Source organism: Agelaius tricolor, unplaced genomic scaffold (genome assembly GCF_023055355.1).
Source record: "Agelaius tricolor isolate 1412-34295 unplaced genomic scaffold, bAgeTri1.0.p SCAF_99, whole genome shotgun sequence".
Lineage (NCBI taxonomy): Eukaryota > Metazoa > Chordata > Aves > Passeriformes > Icteridae > Agelaius > Agelaius tricolor.
In genome coordinates, this window is record NW_027269359.1 from 265,225 (window position 1) to 292,059 (window position 26,835).

Below are 26,835 nucleotides of genomic sequence, written 5' to 3' on the forward strand. Positions count from 1 at the left end.
GACCCCATAGATTCCCCATAGATTCCCCATAGACCCCATAGACACCCAGAGACCCCCCATAGATCCCCTATAGACCCCACAGACCCCACAGACACCCAGAGACCCCCAGAGATCCCCTATGGACCCCTAGAGACCCCATAGATCCCCTACAGGCCCCATAGATCCCCCATAGATCCCCTACAGACCCCATAGACCCCATAGACACCCTGAGACCCCCCCATAGATCCCCTATAGACCCCACAGACCCACTGTAAGACCCTATAGATCCCCTACAGACCCCATAGATTCCCTATAGACCCATAGATCCCCTATAGATCCCCTACAGACCCCATAGATTCCCTATAGACCCCACAGACCCCCTATAGATCCCCTACAGACCCCATAGATTCCCTATAGACCCATAGATCCCCTATAGATCCCCTACAGACCCCATAGATTCCCTATAGACCCCACAGATCCCCTATAGATCCCCTACAGACCCCATAGATCCCCTACAGGCCCCATAGATCCCCCATAGATCCCCTACAGACCCCATAGATTCCCTATAGACCCACAGACCCCCTATAGATCCCCTACAGACCCCATAGATTCCCTATAGACCCATAGACCCCCTATAGATCCCCTACAGACCCCATAGATTCCCTATAGACCCCACAGACCCCCTATAGATCCCTATAGAACCCCATAGCCCCCCTATAGACCCCATAAACTCCCCCCAGTGCCCCACAGATGCCCTCTAGACCCCATAGATTCCCCATAGATCCCCTATAGACCCCCTATGGAACCCCATAGATTCCCCATAGACCCCTATGGACCCCACAGATCCCCTATAAACCCTATAGGTCACCTACGGACCCCATAGATTCCCTATAGGACCCCATAGATCCCATAGATCCCCTATGGACCCCATAGATCCCCCATAGACCCCATAAACTCCCCCCAGTGCCCCATAACCCCCTATAGACCCCATAACCCCCTATAGACCCCACAAATCCCCCCAATCCCAAACCCCACAGGAAAAATCCCATTTTTTTCTTTTTTTCCCCTTTTTTTTGTCTCCTTTTCCCCCTTTTTTCCCTCCTTTTCCCCCCCTTTTTCCCTTTTCCTCTCTTATTCCTTTTTATTTTTCAATTTCCCCCCATTTTCCCCCTTTTCCCCCATTTTCCCCTTTTTTTCCCCTTTTTTTCCATTTCTCCCCTTTTTTTCTCCTTTCTCCCCCTTTTTTTCACTTTTTATTTTTCCTATTTTTCCCTTTTCATTCCTGTTTATTTTCCCATTTCCCCCCTTTTATTCCTCTTTATTTTCCCATTTTTCCCTTTTTTCCATTTCTCCCCTTTTTATTCTCCTTTCTCCCCCCTTTTTTTTGTTCACTTTTTATTTTCCTTTTTTCCCTTTTATTCCTCTTTTTATTTTCCTTTTTTTCCCTTTTCATTCCTGTTTATATTTCCCATTCCCCCCCTTTTATTCCTGCTTATTTTCCCATTTTTCCCCTTTTTCCCCATTTTCCCCATTTTCCCCTTTTTTCTCCATTTCTCCCCCTTTTTTTCTCCTTTCTCCCCCTTTTTTTTCACTTTTTATTTTCCTTTTTTCCCTTTCCATTCCTGTTTATTTTCCCATTTCCCCCCTTTTATTCCTGCTTATTTTCCCCTTTTTCCCCATTTTCCCCTTTTTCCCCATTTTCCCCTTTTTTCTCCTTTCTCCCCCATTTTTTTCACTTTTTATTTTCCTTTTTTTTCCCTTTTTTTTTTTTACCTCCGGCGCCTTTTTTTTGCCCAAACTTGGCCAAATTCGTCCCATTGTGGGGGCGCGGGAGAGGAGTCAAAGGAGAGGAATTTCCTCAGGAACCCAAAATCGCCGTTTTTCCACCCAAAATAGGGGAATTATTCATCGTGGGGGTGGGGGACCCGTCTGGTCACGTTCGTGTCACAAAAGGGGGGGACACAAGGGGGGGGGACATGGGGACATCCCCCCCAAAAATACCCCAAAAACTCAAAAAAAAACCCCAAAAAATCAAAAAACCCCAAAAACTCAAAAAAAACCCCAAAAAATTCCCTCAAATCTCCCCCAAAAACCGAAAAAATCCCCCAGAAACTGCCCCGAAATCTCCCCCAGAAACGCTAAAAAAAATCCCAGAACTCGCCCCAAAATCTCCCCCTAAAAACCAGAAAACCCCCCCAAAAAAACCCCAAAAACTCAAAAACCCCAAAACCCCAAAAATTTCCCCCAAATCTCCCCAAAAAAACCGAAAAAATCCCCCAGAAACTGCCCCAAAATCTCCCCCAGAAACGCTAAAAAAAAATCCCAGAACTCGCCCCAAAATCTCCCCCTAAAAACCAGAAAACCCCCCCAAAAAAAACCCCAAAACCCCTCCCAAAATTCCTCCCCAAAAACCCAGAAACGCCCCCAAAAAATCAGACCCGACCCCCCCCCCCAAAAAAACCCCAAAATTCCCCCCAAAAATCCACAACTCATCCAAAATCCCCCAAAATTCCTCCTGGGATCCCCAAAATCCTCCCTGGGACCCCAAATCCCTTCTGGGACCCCCCAAATTCCCTCAGGGACCCCAAAATCCTGCTTGGGACCCCCCCCCAAATTCCACCCAGGGACCCCAAATCCCCCCCAGGACCCCAAAATCCTCCCCGGGACCCCAAAAATCCCCCTTAGGACCCCCCAAATCCCACTCAGGACCCCCCAAACCCCTTCTGGGACCCCAAAATCCTCCCCGGGACCCCAAAAATTCCCCCCAGGACCCCCCAAATCTCACCCAGGACCCCCCAGACCCCATCCAGGACCCCAAATCCCCTCAGGGACCCCAAAATCGCCTTTGAGACCCCCCCAAACCCCACCCAGGGACCCCAAATCCCCCCCAGGACCCCAAAATCCTCCCCGGGACCCCAAAAATCCCCCCGGGACCCCAAATCCCCTCTGGGACCCCCAAATCTCCCTTGGAACCCCCAAATCCCCCTTGGGACCCCTCAAATCCCCTCAGGGACCCCAAAATCCTCCCCGGGACCCCAAAAATGCCCCCAGGACCCCCCAAACCCCACCCAGGGACCCCAAAAATCCCCCTCGGGACCCCCCAAACCCCACCCAAGACCCCAAATCCTCTCCGAGACCCCAAAATCCCCCCCAGGACCCCAAATTCCCTCAGGGACCCCAAACTCCTGCTTGGGACCCCCCCAAATTCCACCCAGGGACCCCAAATCCCCCCCAGGACCCCAAAATCCTCCCCGGGACCCCAAAAATCCCCCTTAGGACCCCCCAAATCCCACTCAGGACCCCCCAAACCCCTTCTGGGACCCCAAAATCCTCCCCGGGACCCCAAAAATTCCCCCCAGGACCCCCCAAATCTCACCCAGGACCCCCCAGACCCCATCCAGGACCCCAAATCCCCTCAGGGACCCCAAAATCGCCTTTGAGACCCCCCCCAAACCCCACACAGGGACCCCAAAATCCTCCCCGGGACCCCAAAAATCCCCCTTAGGACCCCCCAAATCCCACCCAGGGACCCCAAATCCCTTCTGGGACTCCCCAAATCCCTTCTGGGACCCCTCAAATCCCCTCAGGGACCCCAAAATCCTCCCCGGGACCCCAAAAATGCCCCCAGGACCCCCCAAACCCCACCCAGGGACCCCAAAAATCCCCCTTGGGACCCCCCAAACCCCACCCAAGACCCCAAATCCCCTCAGGGACCCCAAACCCCACACAGGGACCCCAAATCCCTTCTGGGACCCCCCAAATCCCCTCCGGGACCCCAAAATCCTCCCCGGGACCCCAAAAATCCCCCCAGGACCCCCCAAATCCCCTCAGGGACCCCAAAAATCCCCCCCTGGATCCCCCAAATCCCCTCTGGGACCCCAAAAATCCCCCCGGGACCCCAAATCCCTTCTGGGACTCCCCAAATCCCTTCTGGGACCCCCCAAATCTCCCTTGGAACCCCAAAATCCTCCCCGGGACCCCAAAAATGCCCCCAGGACCCCCCAAACCCCACCCAGGGACCCCAAAAATCCCCCCCGGGACCCCCCAAATCCCCACCCAAGACCCCAAAATCCCCCCCAAACCCCACCCAGGACCCCCCCCCGGGGCTGAGTCATTTTTGGGGTGACTCAGTCGGGTCTCGGCTCCTTCCTGTGGGATGGGGAGGGAATGGGGGGGGGGGGTCACATCCAGCTCATCCCAAATTCCTCGTGATTCACCCCAAAAACGAATCCATCCCAAAAACCTCCCTGTGACCCCAAAGCCGCAGGGATTCACCCCAAAAAAATGTTCCACGGGCCCCAAATTCGCTGGGATTGACCCCAAAAACTGAACAGAACCACCCAAAATCTCCATGGATTCACCCCAAAATCCCCACGGATTCACCCCAAATCCTCATTGAACCCCAAAATTGAAGGGATTCACCCCAAAAACTTCAAAAGCCCCAAATTTACTGGGATTCACCCCAAAACTGAACAGAACCACCCTGAAATCCATGTGGATTCACCCCAAATCCTCATTGCACCCCAAAATTGAAGGGATTCACCCCAAAAACTTCAAAAGCCCCAAATTTACTGGGATTCACCCCAAAACTGAACAGATTCACCCCCAAATCCAGGTGGATTCACCCCAAATCCTCATTGCACCCCAAAAATGAAGGGATTCACCCCAAAAACTTCAAAAGCCCCAAACTCGCTGGGATTGACCCCAAAACTGAACAGATTCACCCCAAATCCAGGTGGATTCACCCCAAAATCCCCGTGGATTCACCCCAAATCCTCATTGCACCCCAAAATTGAAGGGATTCACCCCAAAGCCTCCAGCAGCCCCCAAATCTGTCCCCGTCCCCACAGGGGTGTCCCCTGTCCCTCCCGTGTCCCCAACGCCCCGCGGTGTCCCACGGCCCTTGTCCCCAACCTTGTGTCCCCCCCCAAAATGTCCCAATCCTGTGTCCCTACCAATGTCCCATGTCCCCATCCCGTGTCCCCACCCCGTGTCCCACCATGTCCTTGTCCCTTGTCCCCTGTCCCGTGTCCCCGTCCTGTGTCCCTTGTCTCCTGTCCCCATCCCATGTCCCTACCAATGTCCCATGTCCCCATCCCGTGTCCCATGTCCCACCCCGTGTCCCCATCCCGTGTCCCACGTTCTCATCTTTGTCCCACCATGTCCTTGTCCCCTGTCCCCTGTCCCCATCCCACCACCCGTGTCCCTTGTCCCACCATGTCCTTGTCCCCTGTCCCCTGTCCCCATCCCATCACCCGTGTCCCCATCCTGTGTCCCCATCCCATGTCCCATGTCCCACCATGTCCTTGTCCCCATCCCGTGTCCACTGTCCCCATCCCATCACCCGTGTCCCCACCCTGTGTCCTTGTCCCTTGTCCCCTGTCCCCTGTCCCCATCCCGTGTCCCACCATGTCCTTGTCCCTTGTCCCCTGTCCCCTGTCCCCATCCCACCACCCGTGTCCCCATCCCGTGTCCCATGTCCCATGTCCTTGTCCCTTGTCCCCTGTCCCCTCTCCCACCCCCCACAGGATCAGGCCACACCTGGACCTTCCCCACGGTGGTGACACCGCGAGGAACCTCCCAGGAGTGCCACCACCGTCCCCTCAAGGGTCACCCTGACCCCTTGTCCCGTGTCCCCAATCCCGTGTCCCCTCCACTGTCCCATGTCCCCGTCCCGTGTCCCTTGTCCCCTGCCCCACACACTGACCCCCTGCCCCACATCCCCATCCCATGCTCTCCCTGTCACCCATGTCTCCACCCTGTGTCCCACCACGTCCCCGCCCCCTGTCCCCATGTCCCCAATCCCGTGTCCCCTGTCCCCATCCCATCACCCGTGTCCCCATCCCGTGTCCCACCATGTCCTTGTCCCCATCCCCTGTCCCCTGTCCCCTCTCCCACGTCCCCACAGGATCAGAGCGCGCCCTTGGCCACGCCTGGGACCTTCCCCACGGCGGTGACACCGCGAGGAACCTCCTGAACCTGCTGGGAGTGCCACCTCCGTCCCCTCAAGGCCACCACGCGTCTATTGTCCCTTTGTGGCGCCACGTGCCGGGAACAGGGCGGTGGCACCTGCCTGGCACATTCCTGGCAGAACCTGCAGGGTCAGGTTTCGTTTCTCGCCCTCCTTTTTATTGTGACCAAAGGTCCCCTCCGGGTGTCCCCTGTGTCCCCAGTGCCACCGCGCCCGCCGCTGGGGACGGATCCTCGTGTCCCCTCTCTCTGTCCCCAACGCCGGAGATCGGGGGGGACATGGGGCGGCTCTGGCGCCACCCGGCCTCGCTCTGCGTCTGCCTCCTGCTGGTCTTCACAGGTGGGACATGGTGGCACCGGGACCCCTCCCCACCCCATGGTGGCACCGGGACCCCTCCCCACCCCATGGTGGCACCGGGACCCCTCCCCTCCCCAACCCCGTGGTGGCATCAGGACCCCTCCCCAACCCCGTGGTGGCACTGGGACCTCTCCCCTCCCCTGGTGGCACTGGGACATGTCCCTCATCCATGGTGGCACTGGGACATGTGCCCAACCCCATGGTGGCACTGGGACATGTCCCTGATGCATGGTGGCATCAGGACCCCTCCCCACCCCATGGTGGCTCTGGGACCCCTCCGCAACCCCATGGTGGCACTGGGACCCCTCCCCAACCCCATGGTGGCACTGGGACCCCTCCCCAACACCGTGGTGGCACCGGGACCCCTCCCCACACTCGTGGTGGCACTGGGACACGTCCCTGATCCATGGTGGCACTGGGACCCCTCCCCACCCCATGGTGGCACTGGGACATGTGCCCAACCCCGTGGTGGCACTGGGACTTGTCCCTGATGCATGGTGGCATCAGGACCCCTCCCCAACCCCATGGTAGCACTGGGACCCCTCCCCAACCCCATGATGGCTCTGGGACCCCTCCGCAACCCCGTGGTGGCACTGGGACCCCTCCCCAACCCCATGGTGGCACCGGGACCCCTCCCCTCCCCTGGTGGCACTGGGACATGTGCCCAACCCCGTGGTGGCACCGAGACCCCTCCCCACCCCATGGTGGCACCAGGACCCCTCCACAACCCCATGGTGGCACTGGGACATGTCCCTGATGCATGGTGGCATCAGGACCCCTCCCCACACCCATGGTGGCACTGGGACCCCTCCGCACACCATGGTGGCATCAGGAACCCTCCCCACCCTGTGCCACCTCTCCCCTCCCCTGGTGGCACCGGGACATGTCCTTGACCCCCTGGTGGCACTGGGACATGTCCCTGATCCATGGTGGCACCAGGACCCCTCCCTTCCCCTGGTGGCACTGGGACACGTCCCCCACCCCATGGGGGGGGGGGGTCTTGGGGTCTTTGTGGAGGTCTTGGGGTCTTTGGGGGTGTCCAGGGACCTTTGGGGGTGTCCTTGGATCTTGAGACCCACCTGGGGTTCTTGCAGATCTTTGGAGAACCAAGGTTGGTCTTTGGTGGGGACCATGGATCTGGGGTGGGCGAGGGTCTTTGGGGGTCCAGGGGTGTTTTGGGGGGGGATCCGGGGGTCTTTAGGGGACACCAAGGGACATTTGGGGTCAGGGGGTTTTGGGATCCCACTGTGGGGGGGTCTTGGGACTCAGCTGGGAATCCTTGGGGCATCTTTGGAGAACCAAGGTTGGGTTTTTGGTGGGGACCATGGTTCTGGGGTGGGCGAGGGTCTTTGGGGGTCCAGGGGAGTTTGGGGGGTGGGGGTCAATGGATCTTTGGGGTTTTGGGATCCACCTGGGGCTCTTGGGAACCCTTGGGGCATTTTTGGGATTCCAGGGGCGGGGATTTGGGGAGGGTTGGGGGTCCCTGAGGGGCTGGGCAGCTTCTGGGGCTCCGTGGGGTTCTGGGAGATGTTGGAGAGCTCGGCCTGGGCAGGGCCGGTGTAGGAGGGGATGGTGGGGCGGCCATCTTGAAGGGCATGGCCGGGTCGGTCCAGGGATGACACGGCCACCACTGCTCCAGCAGGGGACAAAACCGTGGACACCGGCGGCATCAGCAGCTCCGATGGGACCACCACGACCAAAACCAACTTGGATGATGACAACAAGGAAATCACGACCCCCACCATCACCATTACCATCTCACCCACCTCACCCACCACAACCACCACAACCACCACAACCAACTCAACCAACTCAACCACTCCAACCACCACAACCATCTTAACCACGTCATCCTCTTCAACCGCCTCACTGTCCTCAACCACACCACCCTCCTCACCCTCCTCACCCTCCTCACCCTCCTCACCCTCCTCAACCCAGTCAACCACCTTAACCACCTCACCCGGCCCCGCCAAATCAAGCACGCCCACCTCTCCCTCAACCAACTTGGCCGTCCCCACCTCCTCCACCACATCAGCTGCATCTCCCGAATCAACCACATCCATCAGCACCTCACCCTCTTCAGCCACTCCCACCGAGTCCACCACCACCTCCTCAACCACCTTGGCCAGTGCCACCAAATCAACCACGCCCGCCTCCACCTCAAGCACCTCAACGGGGCCCACTGAATCAACCACGTCCAACACTGGGTCCACCACTTCCACCTCCTCAGCTGCGCCCATCTCCTCCACCACCTCCTCCACCACCAGCACCTCAATCACCTCAACCACCTCGGCTGGGCCCACTGAATCAACCACCTCCTCCACCACCGGGTCCACCACCACTGAGTCTACCATGTCCACCTCCACCACAACCTTGTCTGCCACCCCCACCGAGTCCACCACGTCCACCACCTCCTTGACCACCTCAACCACCTCGGCCACTCCCACCTCTTCGGATACGCCCAGCTCAAGCTCAACCACCTCGACTGTGCCCACTGAATCAACCACCTCAACCACACCCATCGAGTCCACCACGTCCACCACCAGCACCTCAACCATGGTGTCCACCTCCACGACCACCCCAACCATCTCCACCACCTCGGCTGCCCCCACTGAGTCCACCACATCTGCCACCTCCTCCACCACCTCAACCACGTCGGCTGGTCCCACTGAATCAAGCACAGCCACCTCAACCTCAACCACCTTGGCCACCCCCACTGAGTCCACCATGTCCACCACCAGCACCTCAACCACCAAGTCCACCTCCACTGCCCCCACCGAGTCCACCACGTCCACCACCTCCACCTCAAGCACCTCGACGGTGCCCACTGAATCAACCACGTCCACCACTGTGTCCACCTCCTCCACCACCTCAGCTGCTCCTACTGAGTCCACCACGTCCACCACCAGCTCTTCAACCGCCTCAGCTGCACCCACCTCCTCCACCACCTCGGCCTCCACCCCCACCGAGTCCACTACATCCACCACCTCCTCCACCCCCACTGAGTCCACCACCAGCACCTTAACCATCTCAACCACCTTGGCTGCGCCCACCGAATCCACCACATCCATCACCACCTCAACCTCTACGTCCACTCCCACCAGGTCCACCACCTCCACCACCTTGGCCACTCCCACTGAGTCCACCCTGTCCACCACCAGCTCTTCAACCACCTCGGCTGCCCCCACCGAGTCCACCACCTCCACCGCCTCCACTGCCTCCACCGAATCCACCACCTTCACCTCAAGCACCTCAACCACCTCGGCTGCGCCCACCGAATCAACAACATCCATCATCACCTCAACCTCTATGGCCACTCCCACTGAGTCCACCACCTCAACCACCTCCACCACCTCACCTGGTCCCACTGAATCAACCACATCCACCTCAACCTCAACCACCCCCATCGAGTCCACCACGTCCACCACCAGCACCTCAACCACCTCGGCCGCCCCCACTGAGTCCACCACGTCCACCTCCACCTCAACCACCTCAGCTGCGCCCACCGAATCAACAACATCCATCACCACCTCAACCTCTTCGGCCATTCCCACAGAGTCCACCACCTCCACCACCTCCTCCTCGACCACCTCGGCCGTGCCCACTGAATCAACCACGTCCACCACCGTGTCCACCACCTCCACCACCTTGGCCACACCCACCGAGTCCACCATGTCCACCACCAGCTCTTCAACCACCTCAGCCGTGCCCACTGAATCAACCACGTCCACCACCAGCACCGCAACCACCTCCGAGTCCACCACCTCCATCACCTCCTCAACCACCTCAACCACCTCCACCTCCTCCACCACCTCAGCTGCATCCACTGAATCAACCACATCCATCACCACCTCAACCTCTACGGCCACTCCCACCGGGTCCACCACCTCCACCACCTTGGCCACACCCACCGAGTCCACACTGTCCACCACCCGTTCTTCAACCACCTCAGCTGTGCCCACCGAATCAACCACATCCATCACCACCTCAACCTCTACAGCCACACCCACTGAGTCCACCACATCCACCACCACCTCCACCACCTCAGCCGGTCCCACCGAATCAACCACATCCACCTCAACCACAACCACCCCCATCGAGTCCAGCACGTCCACCACCAGCACCTCAACCACCTCGGCCGCCCCCACTGAGTCCACCACCTCCACCTCCAGCACCTCAGTTCCACCTACTGAATCAACCACCTCCACCACCTCTTCCACCACCTCCTCCACCTCCACTGCTCCCACTGAGTCCACCACCTCCAGCTTAACCACCTCAACCACCTCAGCTGCGCCCACTGAATCAACCACGTCCATCACCAGCACCTCAACCACCTCGACCATTGTCACTGAGTCAACCACATCCATCACCTCCACCCTGACCTCCTCCACCACCTCCTCCACGCCCACTGAGTCCACCACCTCCACCTCCTCCTCGACCACCTCAGCCACCCCCACTCTGTCCACCACCTCCACCTCCTCCAGCACCTCAGTTCCGCCTACTGAATCAACCACCTCCACCACCTCTTCCACCACCTCAACCACCTCAGCCGTGCCCACTGAACCAACCACGTCCAACACCGGGTCCACCACCTCCTCCACCTCCACTGCCCCCACCGATTCCACCACCTTCACCTCAAGCACCTCAACCACCTCAGCTGCGCCCCCTGAATCAACAACATCCATCACCACCTCAACCTCTACGGCCACTCCCACAGAGTCCACCACCTCCACCACCTCCTCCTCGACCACCTCGGTCGTGCCCACTGAATCAACCACATCCACCACGGTGTCCACCACCTCCACCAACTTGGCCACACCCACCGAGTCCACCATGTCCACCACCAGCTCTACAACCACCTCAGCTGCTCCCACTGAATCAAACACGCCCACCTCCAGCACCTCAACCACCTCGGCCGCCCCCACCGAGTCCACCACCTCCATCACCTCCTCAACCACCTCAACCACCTCCACCTCCTCCACCACCTCAGCTGCGCCCACCGAATCAACCACATCCATCACCACCTCAACCTCTACGGCCACACCCACTGAGTCCACAACAACCACCACGTCCTCAACAACCTCAACCACCTCGGCTGTGCCCACTGAATCAACCATGTCCACCACCGGGTCCACCACCTCCTCCACCTCCACTGCCCCCACCGAATCCACCACCTTCACCTCAAGCACCTCAACCACCTCGGCTGCGCCCACCGAATCAACCACATCCATCACCACCTCAACCTCTATGGCCACTCCCACCGAGTCCACCCTGTCCACCACCACTTCTTCAACCACCTCAGCCGTGCCCACTGAATCAACCACGCCCACCTCAACCTCAACCACCCCCACCGAGTCCACCACGTCCACCTCCTCAACCACCTCTACCACCTCCACCTCCTCCACCACCTCGGCTGCACCCACCGAATCAACAACATCCATCACCACCTCAACCTCTTCGGCCACTCCCACCGAGTCCTCCACCTCCACCACCTCAGCTGCTCCCACTGAGTCCACCACGACCACCACGTCCTCAACAACCATAACCACCTCGGCCGTGCCCACTGAATCAACCACGTCCACCACCGTGTCCACCACCTCCACCACCTTGGCCACACCCACCGAGTCCACCATGTCCACCACCAGCTCTTCAACCACCTCAGCTGCTCCCACTGAATCAACCACGTCCACCTCCAGCACCGCAACCACCTCCGAGTCCACCACCTCCATCACCTCCTCAACCACCTCAACCACCTCCACCTCCTCCACCACCTCAAGCACCTCGGCTGCGCCCACCGAATCAACCACATCCATCACCACCTCAACCTCTGCAGCCACACCCACTGTGTCCACCACCTCCACCACCTTGGCCACACCCACTGAGTCCACACTGTCCACCACCAGCTCTTCAACCACCTCAGAGTCCTCCACCTCCTCCACCTCCTCAACCACCTCAACCACCTCAGCTGCGCCCACCGAATCAACCACGGCCACCTCAACCTCAACCACCCCCATCGAGTCCACCACGTCCACCACCAGCACCTCAACCACCTCGGCCGCCCCCACTGAGTCCACAACGTCCACCTCCACCTCAAGCACCTCAACCACCTCGGCTGCGCCCACCGAATCAACAACATCCATCACCACCTCAACCTCTTCGGCCACTCCCACTGAGTCCACCACCTCCACCACCTCCTCCTCGACCACCTCGGCCGTGCCCACTGAATCAGCCACGTCCACCACCGGGTCCACCACCTCCACCACCTTGGCCACACCCACCGAGTCCGCCATGTCCACCACCAGCTCTTCAACCACCTCAGCTGTGCCCTCTGAATCAACCACGTCCACCACCAGCACTGCAACCACCTCCGAGTCCACCACCTCCATCACCTCCTCAACCACCTCAACCACCTCCACCTCCTCCACCACCTCAGCTGCATCCACTGAATCAACCACATCCATCACCACCTCAACCTCTACGGCCACTCCCACTGAGTCCACCACATCCACCACCACCCCCTCAACCACCTCCACCACCTCAGCCGGTCCCACCGAATCAACCACGCCCACCTCAACCTCAACCACCCCCATCGAGTCCACCACGTCCACCACCAGCACCTCAACCACCTCGGCCGCCCCCACCGAGTCCACCACGGCCACCTCCACCTCAACCACCTCAGCTGCGCCCACCGAATCAACCACATCCATCACCACCTCAACCTCTTCGGCCACACCCACCGAGTCCACCATGTCCACCACCAGCTCTACAACCACCTCAGCCGTGCCCACTGAATCAACCACGTCCACCACCAGCACCGCAACCACCTCCGAGTCCACCACCTCCACCACCTCCTCCCTGACTACGTCGGCCGTGCCCACGCAGTCAACCATGTCCAACACCGGGTCCACCACCTCCACCACCTCCTCTACCTCCTCAGCCGGTCCCATTGAATCAACCACGTCCACCTCCACCTTAACCACCTCAAGCACCTCGGCTGCGCCCACCGAATCAACCACATCCATCACCACCTCAACCTCTACGGCCACTCCCACCGGGTCCACCACATCCATCACCACCTCAACCTCTACGGCCACTCCCACCGGGTCCACCACCTCCACCACCTTGGCCACACCCACCGAGTCCACACTGTCCACCACCAGTTCTTCAACCACCTCAGCTGCTCCCACTGAATCAACCACGGCCACCACCAGCACCTCAACCACCTCGGCCGCCCCCACCGAGTCCACCACCTCCATCACCTCCTCAACCACCTCAACCACCTCCACCTCCTCCACCACCTCAGCTGTGCCCACCGAATCAACCACATCCATCACCACCTCAACCTCTACAGCCACACCCACTGAGTCCACCACATCCACCACCACCTCCACCACCTCAGCCGGTCCCACCGAATCAACCACATCCACCTCAACCACAACCACCCCCATCGAGTCCAGCACGTCCACCACCAGCACCTCAACCACCTCGGCCGCCCCCACTGAGTCCACCACCTCCACCTCCAGCACCTCAGTTCCACCTACTGAATCAACCACCTCCACCACCTCTTCCACCACCTCCTCCACCTCCACTGCTCCCACTGAGTCCACCACCTCCAGCTTAACCACCTCAACCACCTCGGCTGCGCCCACCGAATCAACCACATCCATCACCACTTCAACCTCTACAGCCACTCCCACTGAGTCCACCACATCCACCACCTCCTCCTCGACCACCTCGGCCGTGCCCACTGAATCAACCACGTCCATCACCAGCACCTCAACCACCTCGACCATTGTCACTGAGTCAACCACATCCATCACCTCCACCCTGACCTCCTCCACCACCTCCTCCACGCCCACTGAGTCCACCACCTCCACCTCCTCCTCGACCACCTCAGCCACCCCCACTCTGTCCACCACCTCCACCTCCTCCAGCAGCTCAGTTCCGCCTACTGAATCAACCACCTCCACCACCTCTTCCACCACCTCCACCACCTCAGCTGCTCCCACTGAGTCCACTACGACCACCACGTCCTCAACCACCTCAACCACCTCAGCCGTGCCCACTGAACCAACCACGTCCAACACCGGGTCCACCACCTCCACTGCCCCCACCGAGTCCACCACCTTCACCTCAAGCACCTCAACCACCTCAGCTGCGCCCCCTGAATCAACAACATCCATCACCACCTCAACCTCTACGGCCACTCCCACAGAGTCCACCACCTCCACCACCTCCTCCTCGACCACCTCGGTCGTGCCCACTGAATCAACCACGTCCACCACGGTGTCCACCACCTCCACCACCTTGGCCACACCCACCGAGTCCACCATGTCCACCACCAGCTCTACAACCACCTCAGCTGCTCCCACTGAATCAACCACATCCACCTCCAGCACCGCAACCACCTCCGAGTCCACCACCTCCATCACCTCCTCAACCACCTCAACCACCTCGGCTGCGCCCACCGAATCAACCACATCCATCACCACCTCAACCTCTACGGCCACTCCCACTGAGTCCACCACCTCCACAACCTCCTCCTCGACCACCTCGGCGGCCCCCACTCTGTCCACCACCTCCACCTCCTCCAGCAGCTCAGTTCCGCCTACTGAATCAACCACCTCCACCACCTCTTCCACCACCTCCACCACCTCAGCTGCTCCCACTGAGTCCACAAAACCCACCACGTCCTCAACAACCTCAACCACCTCGGCTGTGCCCACTGAATCAACCACGTCCACCACTGAGTCCACCACCTCCACCACCTTGGCCACACCCACCGAGTCCATCATGTCCACCACCAGTTCTTCAACCACCTCAGCTGCTCCCACTGAATCAACCACGGCCACCACCAGCACCTCAACCACCTCGGCCGCCCCCACCGAGTCCACCACCTCCATCACCTCCTCAACCACCTCAACCACCTCCACCTCCTCCACCACCTCAGCTGCGCCCACCGAATCAACCACATCCATCACCACCTCAACCTCTACGGCCACACCCACTGAGTCCACAACAACCACCACGTCCTCAACAACCTCAACCACCTCGGCTGTGCCCACTGAATCAACCATGTCCACCACCGGGTCCACCACCTCCTCCACCTCCACTGCCCCCACCGAATCCACCACCTTCACCTCAAGCACCTCAACCACCTCGGCTGTGCCCACCGAATCAACCACATCCATCACCACCTCAACCTCTATGGCCACTCCCACCGAGTCCACCCTGTCCACCACCACTTCTTCAACCACCTCAGCTGCTCCCACTGAATCAACCACGCCCACCTCAACCTCAACCACCCCCACCGAGTCCACCACGTCCACCTCCTCAACCACCTCTACCACCTCCACCTCCTCCACCACCTCGGCTGCACCCACCGAATCAACAACATCCATCACCACCTCAACCTCTTCGGCCACTCCCACCGAGTCCTCCACCTCCACCACCTCAGCTGCTCCCACTGAGTCCACCACGACCACCACGTCCTCAACAACCATAACCACCTCGGCCGTGCCCACTGAATCAACCACGTCCACCACCGTGTCCACCACCTCCACCACCTTGGCCACACCCACCGAGTCCACCATGTCCACCACCAGCTCTTACACCACCTCAGCTGCTCCCACTGAATCAACCACGTCCACCACCGTGTCCACCACCTCCACCACCTTCTCAACCACCTCAACCACCTCCACCTCCTCCACCACCTCAAGCACCTCGGCTGCGCCCACCGAATCAACCACATCCATCACCACCTCAACCTCTACAGCCACACCCACTGAGTCCACCACCTCCACCACCTTGGCCCCACCCACTGAGTCCACACTGTCCACCACCAGCTCTTCAACCACCTCAGAGTCCTCCACCTCCTCCACCTCCTCAACCACCTCAACCACCTCAGCTGCGCCCACCGAATCAACCACGGCCACCTCAACCTCAACCACCCCCATCGAGTCCACCACGTCCACCACCAGCACCTCAACCACCTCGGCCGCCCCCACTGAGTCCACAACGTCCACCTCCACCTCAAGCACCTCAACCACCTCGGCTGCGCCCACCGAATCAACAACATCCATCACCACCTCAACCTCTTCGGCCACTCCCACTGAGTCCACCACCCCCACCACCTCCTCCTCGACCACCTCGGCCGTGCCCACTGAATCAGCCACGTCCACCACCGGGTCCACCACCTCCACCACCTTGGCCACACCCACCGAGTCCGCCATGTCCACCACCAGCTCTTCAACCACCTCAGCCGTGCCCTCTGAATCAACCACGTCCACCACCAGCACCGCAACCACCTCCGAGTCCACCACCTCCATCACCTCCTCAACCACCTCAACCACCTCCACCTCCTCCACCACCTCAGCTGCATCCACTGAATCAACCACATCCATCACCACCTCAACCTCTACGGCCACTCCCACTGAGTCCACCACATCCACCACCACCCCCTCAACCACCTCCACCACCTCAGCCGGTCCCACCGAATCAACCACTCCCACCTCAACCTCAACCACCCCCATCGAGTCCACCACGTCCACCACCAGCACCTCAACCACCTCGGCCGCCCCCACCGAGTCCACCACGGCCACCTCCACCTCAACCACCTCAGCTGCGCCCACCGAATCAACCACATCCATCACCACCTCAACCTCTTCGGCCACACCCACCGAGTCCACCATGTCCACCACCAGCTCTACAACCACCTCAGCCGTGCCCACTGAATCAACCACGTCCACCACCAGCACCGCAACCACCTCCGAGTCCACCACCTCCACCACCTCCTCCCTGACTACGTCGGCCGTGCCCACGGAGTCAACCATGTCCAACACCGGGTCCACCACCTCCACCACCTCCTCTACCTCCTCAGCCGGTCCCATTGAATCAACCACGTCCACCTCCACCTTAACCACCTCAAGCACCTCGGCTGCGCCCACCGAATCAACCACATCCATCACCACCTCAACCTCTACGGCCACTCCCACCGGGTCCACCACCTCCACCACCTTGGCCACACCCACCGAGTCCACACTGTCCACCACCAGTTCTTCAACCACCTCAGCTGCTCCCACTGAATCAACCACGGCCACCACCAGCACCTCAACCACCTCGGCCGCCCCCACTGAGTCCACCACCTCCACCTCCAGCACCTCAGTTCCACCTACTGAATCAACCACCTCCACCACCTCTTCCACCACCTCCTCCACCTCCACTGCTCCCACTGAGTCCACCACCTCCAGCTTAACCACCTCAACCACCTCGGCTGCGCCCACCGAATCAACCACATCCATCACCACTTCAACCTCTACAGCCACTCCCACTGAGTCCACCACATCCACCACCTCCTCCTCGACCACCTCGGCCGTGCCCACTGAATCAACCACGTCCATCACCAGCACCTCAACCACCTCGACCATTGTCACTGAGTCAACCACATCCATCACCTCCACCCTGACCTCCTCCACCACCTCCTCCACGCCCACTGAGTCCACCACCTCCACCTCCTCCTCGACCACCTCAGCCACCCCCACTCTGTCCACCACCTCTACCTCCTCCAGCACCTCAGTTCCGCCTACTGAATCAACCACCTCCACCACCTCTTCCACCACCTCAACCACCTCAGCCGTGCCCACTGAACCAACCACGTCCAACACCGGGTCCACCACCTCCTCCACCTCCACTGCCCCCACCGATTCCACCACCTTCACCTCAAGCACCTCAACCACCTCAGCTGCGCCCCCTGAATCAACAACATCCATCACCACCTCAACCTCTACGGCCGCTCCCACAGATTCCACCACCTCCACCACCTCCTCCTCGACCACCTCGGTCGTGCCCACTGAATCAACCACGTCCACCACGGTGTCCACCACCTCCACCACCTTGGCCACACCCACCGAGTCCACCATGTCCACCACCAGCTCTACAACCACCTCAGCTGCTCCCACTGAATCAACCACGCCCACCTCCAGCACCTCAACCACCTCGGCCGCCCCCACCGAGTCCACCACCTCCATCACCTCCTCAACCACCTCAACCACCTCCACCTCCTCCACCACCTCAGCTGCGCCCACCGAATCAACCACATCCATCACCACCTCAACCTCTACGGCCACACCCACTGAGTCCACAACAACCACCACGTCCTCAACAACCTCAACCACCTCGGCTGTGCCCACTGAATCAACCATGTCCACCACCGGGTCCACCACCTCCTCCACCTCCACTGCCCCCACCGAATCCACCACCTTCACCTCAAGCACCTCAACCACCTCGGCTGCGCCCACCGAATCAACCACATCCATCACCACCTCAACCTCTACGGCCACACCCACCGAGTCCACCATGTCCACCACCAGCTCTACAACCACCTCAGCCGTGCCCACTGAATCAACCACGTCCACCACCAGCACCGCAACCACCTCCGAGTCCACCACCTCCACCACCTCCTCCTTGACTACGTCGGCCGTGCCCACGGAGTCAACCATGTCCAACACCGGGTCCACCACCTCCTCCACCTCCACTGCCCCCACCGAGTCCACCACCTTCACCTCAAGCACCTCAACCACCTCAGCTGCGCCCCCTGAATCAACAACATCCATCACCACCTCAACCTCTACGGCCACTTCCACAGAGTCCACCACCTCCACCACCTCCTCCTCGACCACCTCGGTCGTGCCCACTGAATCAACCACGTCCACCACGGTGTCCACCACCTCCACCACCTTGGCCACACCCACCGAGTCCACCATGTCCACCACCAGCTCTTCAACCACCTCAGCTGCTCCCACTGAATCAACCACATCCACCTCCAGCACCGCAACCACCTCGGCCGCCCCCACCGAGTCCACCACCTCCATCACCTCCTCAACCACCTCAACCACCTCCACCTCCTCCACCACCTCAGCTGCGCCCACCGAATCAACCACATCCATCACCACCTCAACCTCTACGGCCACTCCCACTGAGTCCACCACATCCACCACCACCCCCTCAACCACCTCCACCACCTCAGCCGGTCCCACCGAATCAACCACTCCCACCTCAACCTCAACCACCCCCATCGAGTCCACCACGTCCACCACCAGCACCTCAACCACCTCGGCCGCCCCCACCGAGTCCACCACGGCCACCTCCACCTCAACCACCTCAGCTGCGCCCACCGAATCAACCACATCCATCACCACCTCAACCTCTTCGGCCACACCCACCGAGTCCACCATGTCCACCACCAGCTCTACAACCACCTCAGCCGTGCCCACTGAATCAACCACGTCCACCACCAGCACCGCAACCACCTCCGAGTCCACCACCTCCACCACCTCCTCCCTGACTACGTCGGCCGTGCCCACGCAGTCAACCATGTCCAACACCGGGTCCACCACCTCCACCACCTCCTCTACCTCCTCAGCCGGTCCCATTGAATCAACCACGTCCACCTCCACCTTAACCACCTCAAGCACCTCGGCTGCGCCCACCGAATCAACCACATCCATCACCACCTCAACCTCTACGGCCACTCCCACCGGGTCCACCACATCCATCACCACCTCAACCTCTACGGCCACTCCCACCGGGTCCACCACCTCCACCACCTTGGCCACACCCACCGAGTCCACACTGTCCACCACCCGTTCTTCAACCACCTCAGCTGCTCCCACTGAATCAACCACGTCCACCACCAGCACCTCAACCACCTCGGCCGCCCCCACCGAGTCCACCACCTCCATCACCTCCTCAACCACCTCAACCACCTCCACCTCCTCCACCACCTCAGCTGTGCCCACCGAATCAACCACATCCATCACCACCTCAACCTCTACAGCCACACCCACTGAGTCCACCACATCCACCACCACCTCCACCACCTCAGCCGGTCCCACCGAATCAACCACATCCACCTCAACCACAACCACCCCCATCGAGTCCAGTACGTCCACCACCAGCACCTCAACCACCTCGGCCGCCCCCACTGAGTCCACCACCTCCACCTCCAGCACCTCAGTTCCACCTACTGAATCAACCACCTCCACCACCTCTTCCACCACCTCCTCCACCTCCACTGCTCCCACTGAGTCCACCACCTCCAGCTTAACCACCTCAACCACCTCGGCTGCGCCCACCGAATCAACCACATCCATCACCACTTCAACCTCTACAGCCACTCCCACTGAGTCCACCACATCCACCACCTCCTCCTCGACCACCTCGGCCGTGCCCACTGAATCAACCACGTCCATCACCAGCACCTCAACCACCTCGACCATTGTCACTGAGTCAACCACATCCATCACCTCCACCCTGACCTCCTCCACCACCTCCTCCACGCCCACTGAGTCCACCACCTCCACCTCCTCCTCGACCACCTCGGCCACCCCCACTCTGTCCACCACCTCCACCTCCTCCAGCACCTCAGTTCCGCCTACTGAATCAACCACCTCCACCACCTCTTCCACCACCTCCACCACCTCAGCTGCTCCCACTGAGTCCACTACGACCACCACGTCCTCAACCACCTCAACCACCTCAGCCGTGCCCACTGAACCAACCACGTCCAACACCGGGTCCACCACCTCCTCCACCTCCACTGCCCCGACCGAGTCCACCACCTTCACCTCAAGCACCTCAACCACCTCAGCTGCGCCCCCTGAATCAACAACATCCATCACCACCTCAACCTCTACGGCCACTCCCACAGAGTCCACCACCTCCACCACCTCCTCCTCGACCACCTCGGTCGTGCCCACTGAATCAACCACATCCACCACGGTGTCCACCACCTCCACCACCTTGGCCACACCCACCGAGTCCACCATTTCCACCACCAGCTCTTCAACCACCTCAGCTGCTCCCACTGAATCAACCACATCCACCTCCAGCACCGCAACCACCTCCGAGTCCACCACCTCCATCACCTCCTCAACCACCTCAACCACCTCCACCTCCTCCACCACCTCAAGCACCTCGGCTGCGCCCACCGAATCAACCACATCCATCACCACCTCAACCTCTACAGCCACACCCACTGAGTCCACCACCTCCACCACCTTGGCCACACCCACTGAGTACACACTGTCCACCACCAGCTCTTCAACCACCTCAGAGTCCTCCACCTCCTCCACCTCCTCAACCACCTCAACCGCCTCAGCTGCGCCCACCGAATCAACCACGGCCACCTCAACCTCAACCACCCCCATCGAGTCCACCACGTCCACCACCAGCACCTCAACCACCTCGGCCGCCCCCACCGAGTCCACAACGTCCACCTCCACCTCAAGCACCTCAACCACCTCGGCTGCGCCCACCGAATCAACAACATCCATCACCACCTCAACCTCTTCGGCCACTCCCACTGAGTCCACCACCTCCACCACCTCCTCCTCGACCACCTCGGCCGTGCCCACTGAATCAGCCACGTCCACCACCGGGTCCACCACCTCCACCACCTTGGCCACACCCACCGAGTCCACCATGTCCACCACCAGCTCTTCAACCACCTCAGCCGTGCCCTCTGAATCAACCACGTCCACCACCAGCACCGCAACCACCTCCGAGTCCACCACCTCCATCACCTCCTCAACCACCTCAACCACCTCCACCTCCTCCACCACCTCAGCTGCATCCACTGAATCAACCACATCCATCACCACCTCAACCTCTACGGCCACTCCCACTGAGTCCACCACATCCACCACCACCCCCTCAACCACCTCCACCACCTCAGCCGGTCCCACCGAATCAACCACTCCCACCTCAACCTCAACCACCCCCATCGAGTCCACCACGTCCACCACCAGCACCTCAACCACCTCAGCTGCGCCCACCGAATCAACCACATCCATCACCACCTCAACCTCTTCGGCCACACCCACCGAGTCCACCATGTCCACCACCAGCTCTACAACCACCTCAGCCGTGCCCACTGAATCAACCACGTCCACCACCAGCACCGCAACCACCTCCGAGTCCACCACCTCCACCACCTCCTCCCTGACTACGTCGGCCGTGCCCACGGAGTCAACCATGTCCAACACCGGGTCCACCACCTCCACCACCTCCTCTACCTCCTCAGCCGGTCCCATTGAATCAACCACGTCCACCTCCACCTTAACCACCTCAAGCACCTCGGCTGCGCCCACCGAATCAACCACATCCATCACCACCTCAACCTCTACGGCCACTCCCACCGGGTCCACCACATCCATCACCACCTCAATCTCTACGGCCACTCCCACCGGGTCCACCACCTCCACCACCTTGGCCACACCCACCGAGTCCACACTGTCCACCACCAGTTCTTCAACCACCTCAGCTGCTCCCACTGAATCAACCACGGCCACCACCAGCACCTCAACCACCTCGGCCGCCCCCACCGAGTCCACCACCTCCATCACCTCCTCAACCACCTCAACCACCTCCACCTCCTCCACCACCTCAGCTGTGCCCACCGAATCAACCACATCCATCACCACCTCAACCTCTACAGCCACACCCACTGAGTCCACCACATCCACCACCACCTCCACCACCTCAGCCGGTCCCACCGAATCAACCACATCCACCTCAACCACAACCACCCCCATCGAGTCCAGCACGTCCACCACCAGCACCTCAACCACCTCGGCCGCCCCCACTGAGTCCACCACCTCCACCTCCTCCAGCAGCTCAGTTCCACCTACTGAATCAACCACCTCCACCACCTCTTCCACCACCTCCTCCACCTCCACTGCTCCCACTGAGTCCACCACCTCCAGCTTAACCACCTCAACCACCTCGGCTGCGCCCACTGAATCAACCACGTCCATCACCAGCACCTCAACCACCTCGACCATTGTCACTGAGTCAACCACATCCATCACCTCCACCCTGACCTCCTCCACCACCTCCTCCACGCCCACTGAGTCCACCACCTCCACCTCCTACTCGACCACCTCAGCCACCCCCACTCTGTCCACCACCTCCACCTCCTCCAGCACCTCAGTTCCGCCTACTGAATCAACCACCTCCACCACCTCTTCCACCACCTCAACCACCTCAGCCGTGCCCACTGAACCAACCACGTCCAACACCGGGTCCACCACCTCCTCCACCTCCACTGCCCCCACCGATTCCACCACCTTCACCTCAAGCACCTCAACCACCTCGGCTGCGCCCCCTGAATCAACAACATCCATCACCACCTCAACCTCTACGGCCACTCCCACAGAGTCCACCACCTCCACCACCTCCTCCTCGACCACCTCGGCCGTGCCCACTGAATCAGCCACGTCCACCACCGGGTCCACCACCTCCACCACCTTGGCCACACCCACCGAGTCCGCCATGTCCACCACCAGCTCTTCAACCACCTCAGCCGTGCCCTCTGAATCAACCACGTCCACCACCAGCACTGCAACCACCTCCGAGTCCACCACCTCCATCACCTCCTCAACCACCTCAACCACCTCCACCTCCTCCACCACCTCAGCTGCATCCACTGAATCAACCACATCCATCACCACCTCAACCTCTACGGCCACTCCCACTGAGTCCACCACATCCACCACCACCCCCTCAACCACCTCCACCACCTCAGCCGGTCCCACCGAATCAACCACTCCCACCTCAACCTCAACCACCCCCATCGAGTCCACCACGTCCACCACCAGCACCTCAACCACCTCGGCCGCCCCCACCGAGTCCACCACGGCCACCTCCACCTCAACCACCTCAGCTGCGCCCACCGAATCAACCACATCCATCACCACCTCAACCTCTTCGGCCACACCCACCGAGTCCACCATGTCCACCACCAGCTCTACAACCACCTCAGCCGTGTCCACTGAATCAACCACGTCCACCACCAGCACCGCAACCACCTCCGAGTCCACCACCTCCACCACCTCCTCCCTGACTACGTCGGCCGTGCCCACGGAGTCAACCATGTCCAACACCGGGTCCACCACCTCCACCACCTCCTCTACCTCCTCAGCCGGTCCCATTGAATCAACCACGTCCACCTCCACCTTAACCACCTCAAGCACCTCGGCTGCGCCCACCGAATCAACCACATCCATCACCACCTCAACCTCTACGGCCACTCCCACCGGGTCCACCACCTCCACCACCTTGGCCACACCCACCGAGTCCACACTGTCCACCACCAGTTCTTCAACCACCTCAGCTGCTCCCACTGAATCAACCACGGCCACCACCAGCACCTCAACCACCTCGGCCGCCCCCACTGAGTCCACCACCTCCACCTCCAGCACCTCAGTTCCACCTACTGAATCAACCACCTCCACCACCTCTTCCACCACCTCCTCCACCTCCACTGCTCCCACTGAGTCCACCACCTCCAGCTTAACCACCTCAACCACCTCGGCTGCGCCCACCGAATCAACCACATCCATCACCACTTCAACCTCTACAGCCACTCCCACTGAGTCCACCACATCCACCACCTCCTCCTCGACCACCTCGGCCGTGCCCACTGAATCAACCACGTCCATCACCAGCACCTCAACCACCTCGACCATTGTCACTGAGTCAACCACATCCATCACCTCCACCCTGACCTCCTCCACCACCTCCTCCACGCCCACTGAGTCCACCACCTCCACCTCCTCCTCGACCACCTCAGCCACCCCCACTCTGTCCACCACCTCTACCTCCTCCAGCACCTCAGTTCCGCCTACTGAATCAACCACCTCCACCACCTCTTCCACCACCTCAACCACCTCAGCCGTGCCCACTGAACCAACCACGTCCAACACCGGGTCCACCACCTCCTCCACCTCCACTGCCCCCACCGATTCCACCACCTTCACCTCAAGCACCTCAACCACCTCAGCTGCGCCCCCTGAATCAACAACATCCATCACCACCTCAACCTCTACGGCCGCTCCCACAGATTCCACCACCTCCACCACCTCCTCCTCGACCACCTCGGTCGTGCCCACTGAATCAACCACGTCCACCACGGTGTCCACCACCTCCACCACCTTGGCCACACCCACCGAGTCCACCATGTCCACCACCAGCTCTACAACCACCTCAGCTGCTCCCACTGAATCAACCACGCCCACCTCCAGCACCTCAACCACCTCGGCCGCCCCCACCGAGTCCACCACCTCCATCACCTCCTCAACCACCTCAACCACCTCCACCTCCTCCACCACCTCAGCTGCGCCCACCGAATCAACCACATCCATCACCACCTCAACCTCTACGGCCACACCCACTGAGTCCACAACAACCACCACGTCCTCAACAACCTCAACCACCTCGGCTGTGCCCACTGAATCAACCATGTCCACCACCGGGTCCACCACCTCCTCCACCTCCACTGCCCCCACCGAATCCACCACCTTCACCTCAAGCACCTCAACCACCTCGGCTGCGCCCACCGAATCAACCACATCCATCACCACCTCAACCTCTACGGCCACACCCACCGAGTCCACCATGTCCACCACCAGCTCTACAACCACCTCAGCCGTGCCCACTGAATCAACCACGTCCACCACCAGCACCGCAACCACCTCCGAGTCCACCACCTCCACCACCTCCTCCTTGACTACGTCGGCCGTGCCCACGGAGTCAACCATGTCCAACACCGGGTCCACCACCTCCTCCACCTCCACTGCCCCCACCGAGTCCACCACCTTCACCTCAAGCACCTCAACCACCTCAGCTGCGCCCCCTGAATCAACAGCATCCATCACCACCTCAACCTCTACGGCCACTCCCACAGAGTCCACCACCTCCACCACCTCCTCCTCGACCACCTCGGTCGTGCCCACTGAATCAACCACGTCCAACACCGGGTCCACCACCTCCACCACCTTGGCCACACCCACCGAGTCCACACTGTCCACCACCAGTTCTTCAACCACCTCAGCTGCTCCCACTGAATCAACCACGGCCACCACCAGCTCTACAACCACCTCAGCCGTGCCCACTGAATCAACCACGTCCACCACCAGCACCGCAACCACCTCCGAGTCCACCACCTCCACCACCTCCTCCCTGACTACGTCGGCCGTGCCCACGGAGTCAACCATGTCCAACACCGGGTCCACCACCTCCACCACCTCCTCTACCTCCTCAGCCGGTCCCATTGAATCAACCACGTCCACCTCCACCTTAACCACCTCAAGCACCTCGGCTGCGCCCACCGAATCAACCACATCCATCACCACCTCAATCTCTACGGCCACTCCCACCGGGTCCACCACCTCCACCACCTTGGCCACACCCACCGAGTCCACACTGTCCACCACCCGTTCTTCAACCACCTCAGCTGCTCCCACTGAATCAACCACGGCCACCACCAGCACCTCAACCACCTCGGCCGCCCCCACCGAGTCCACCACCTCCATCACCTCCTCAACCACCTCAACCACCTCCACCTCTTCCACCACCTCAGCTGTGCCCACCGAATCAACCACATCCATCACCACCTCAACCTCTACAGCCACACCCACTGAGTCCACAACAACCACCACCACCTCCACCACCTTAGCCGGTCCCACCGA

General features: G+C 60.4%; 1 protein-coding gene across 1 annotated transcript; it reads left to right on the forward strand.

Moving 5' to 3' along the window:
- Positions 1 to 8,863: 8,863 nt before the first annotated feature.
- On the forward strand, positions 8,864 to 26,236 carry LOC139585975 (serine-rich adhesin for platelets-like; the record flags this gene model as incomplete). The annotated part of the gene is made up of 1 exon (XM_071419076.1): positions 8,864 to 26,236. A coding segment is annotated over exon 1 (17,373 nt), but the record flags the coding sequence as incomplete, so codon positions are not given.
- Positions 26,237 to 26,835: the final 599 nt, after the last annotated feature.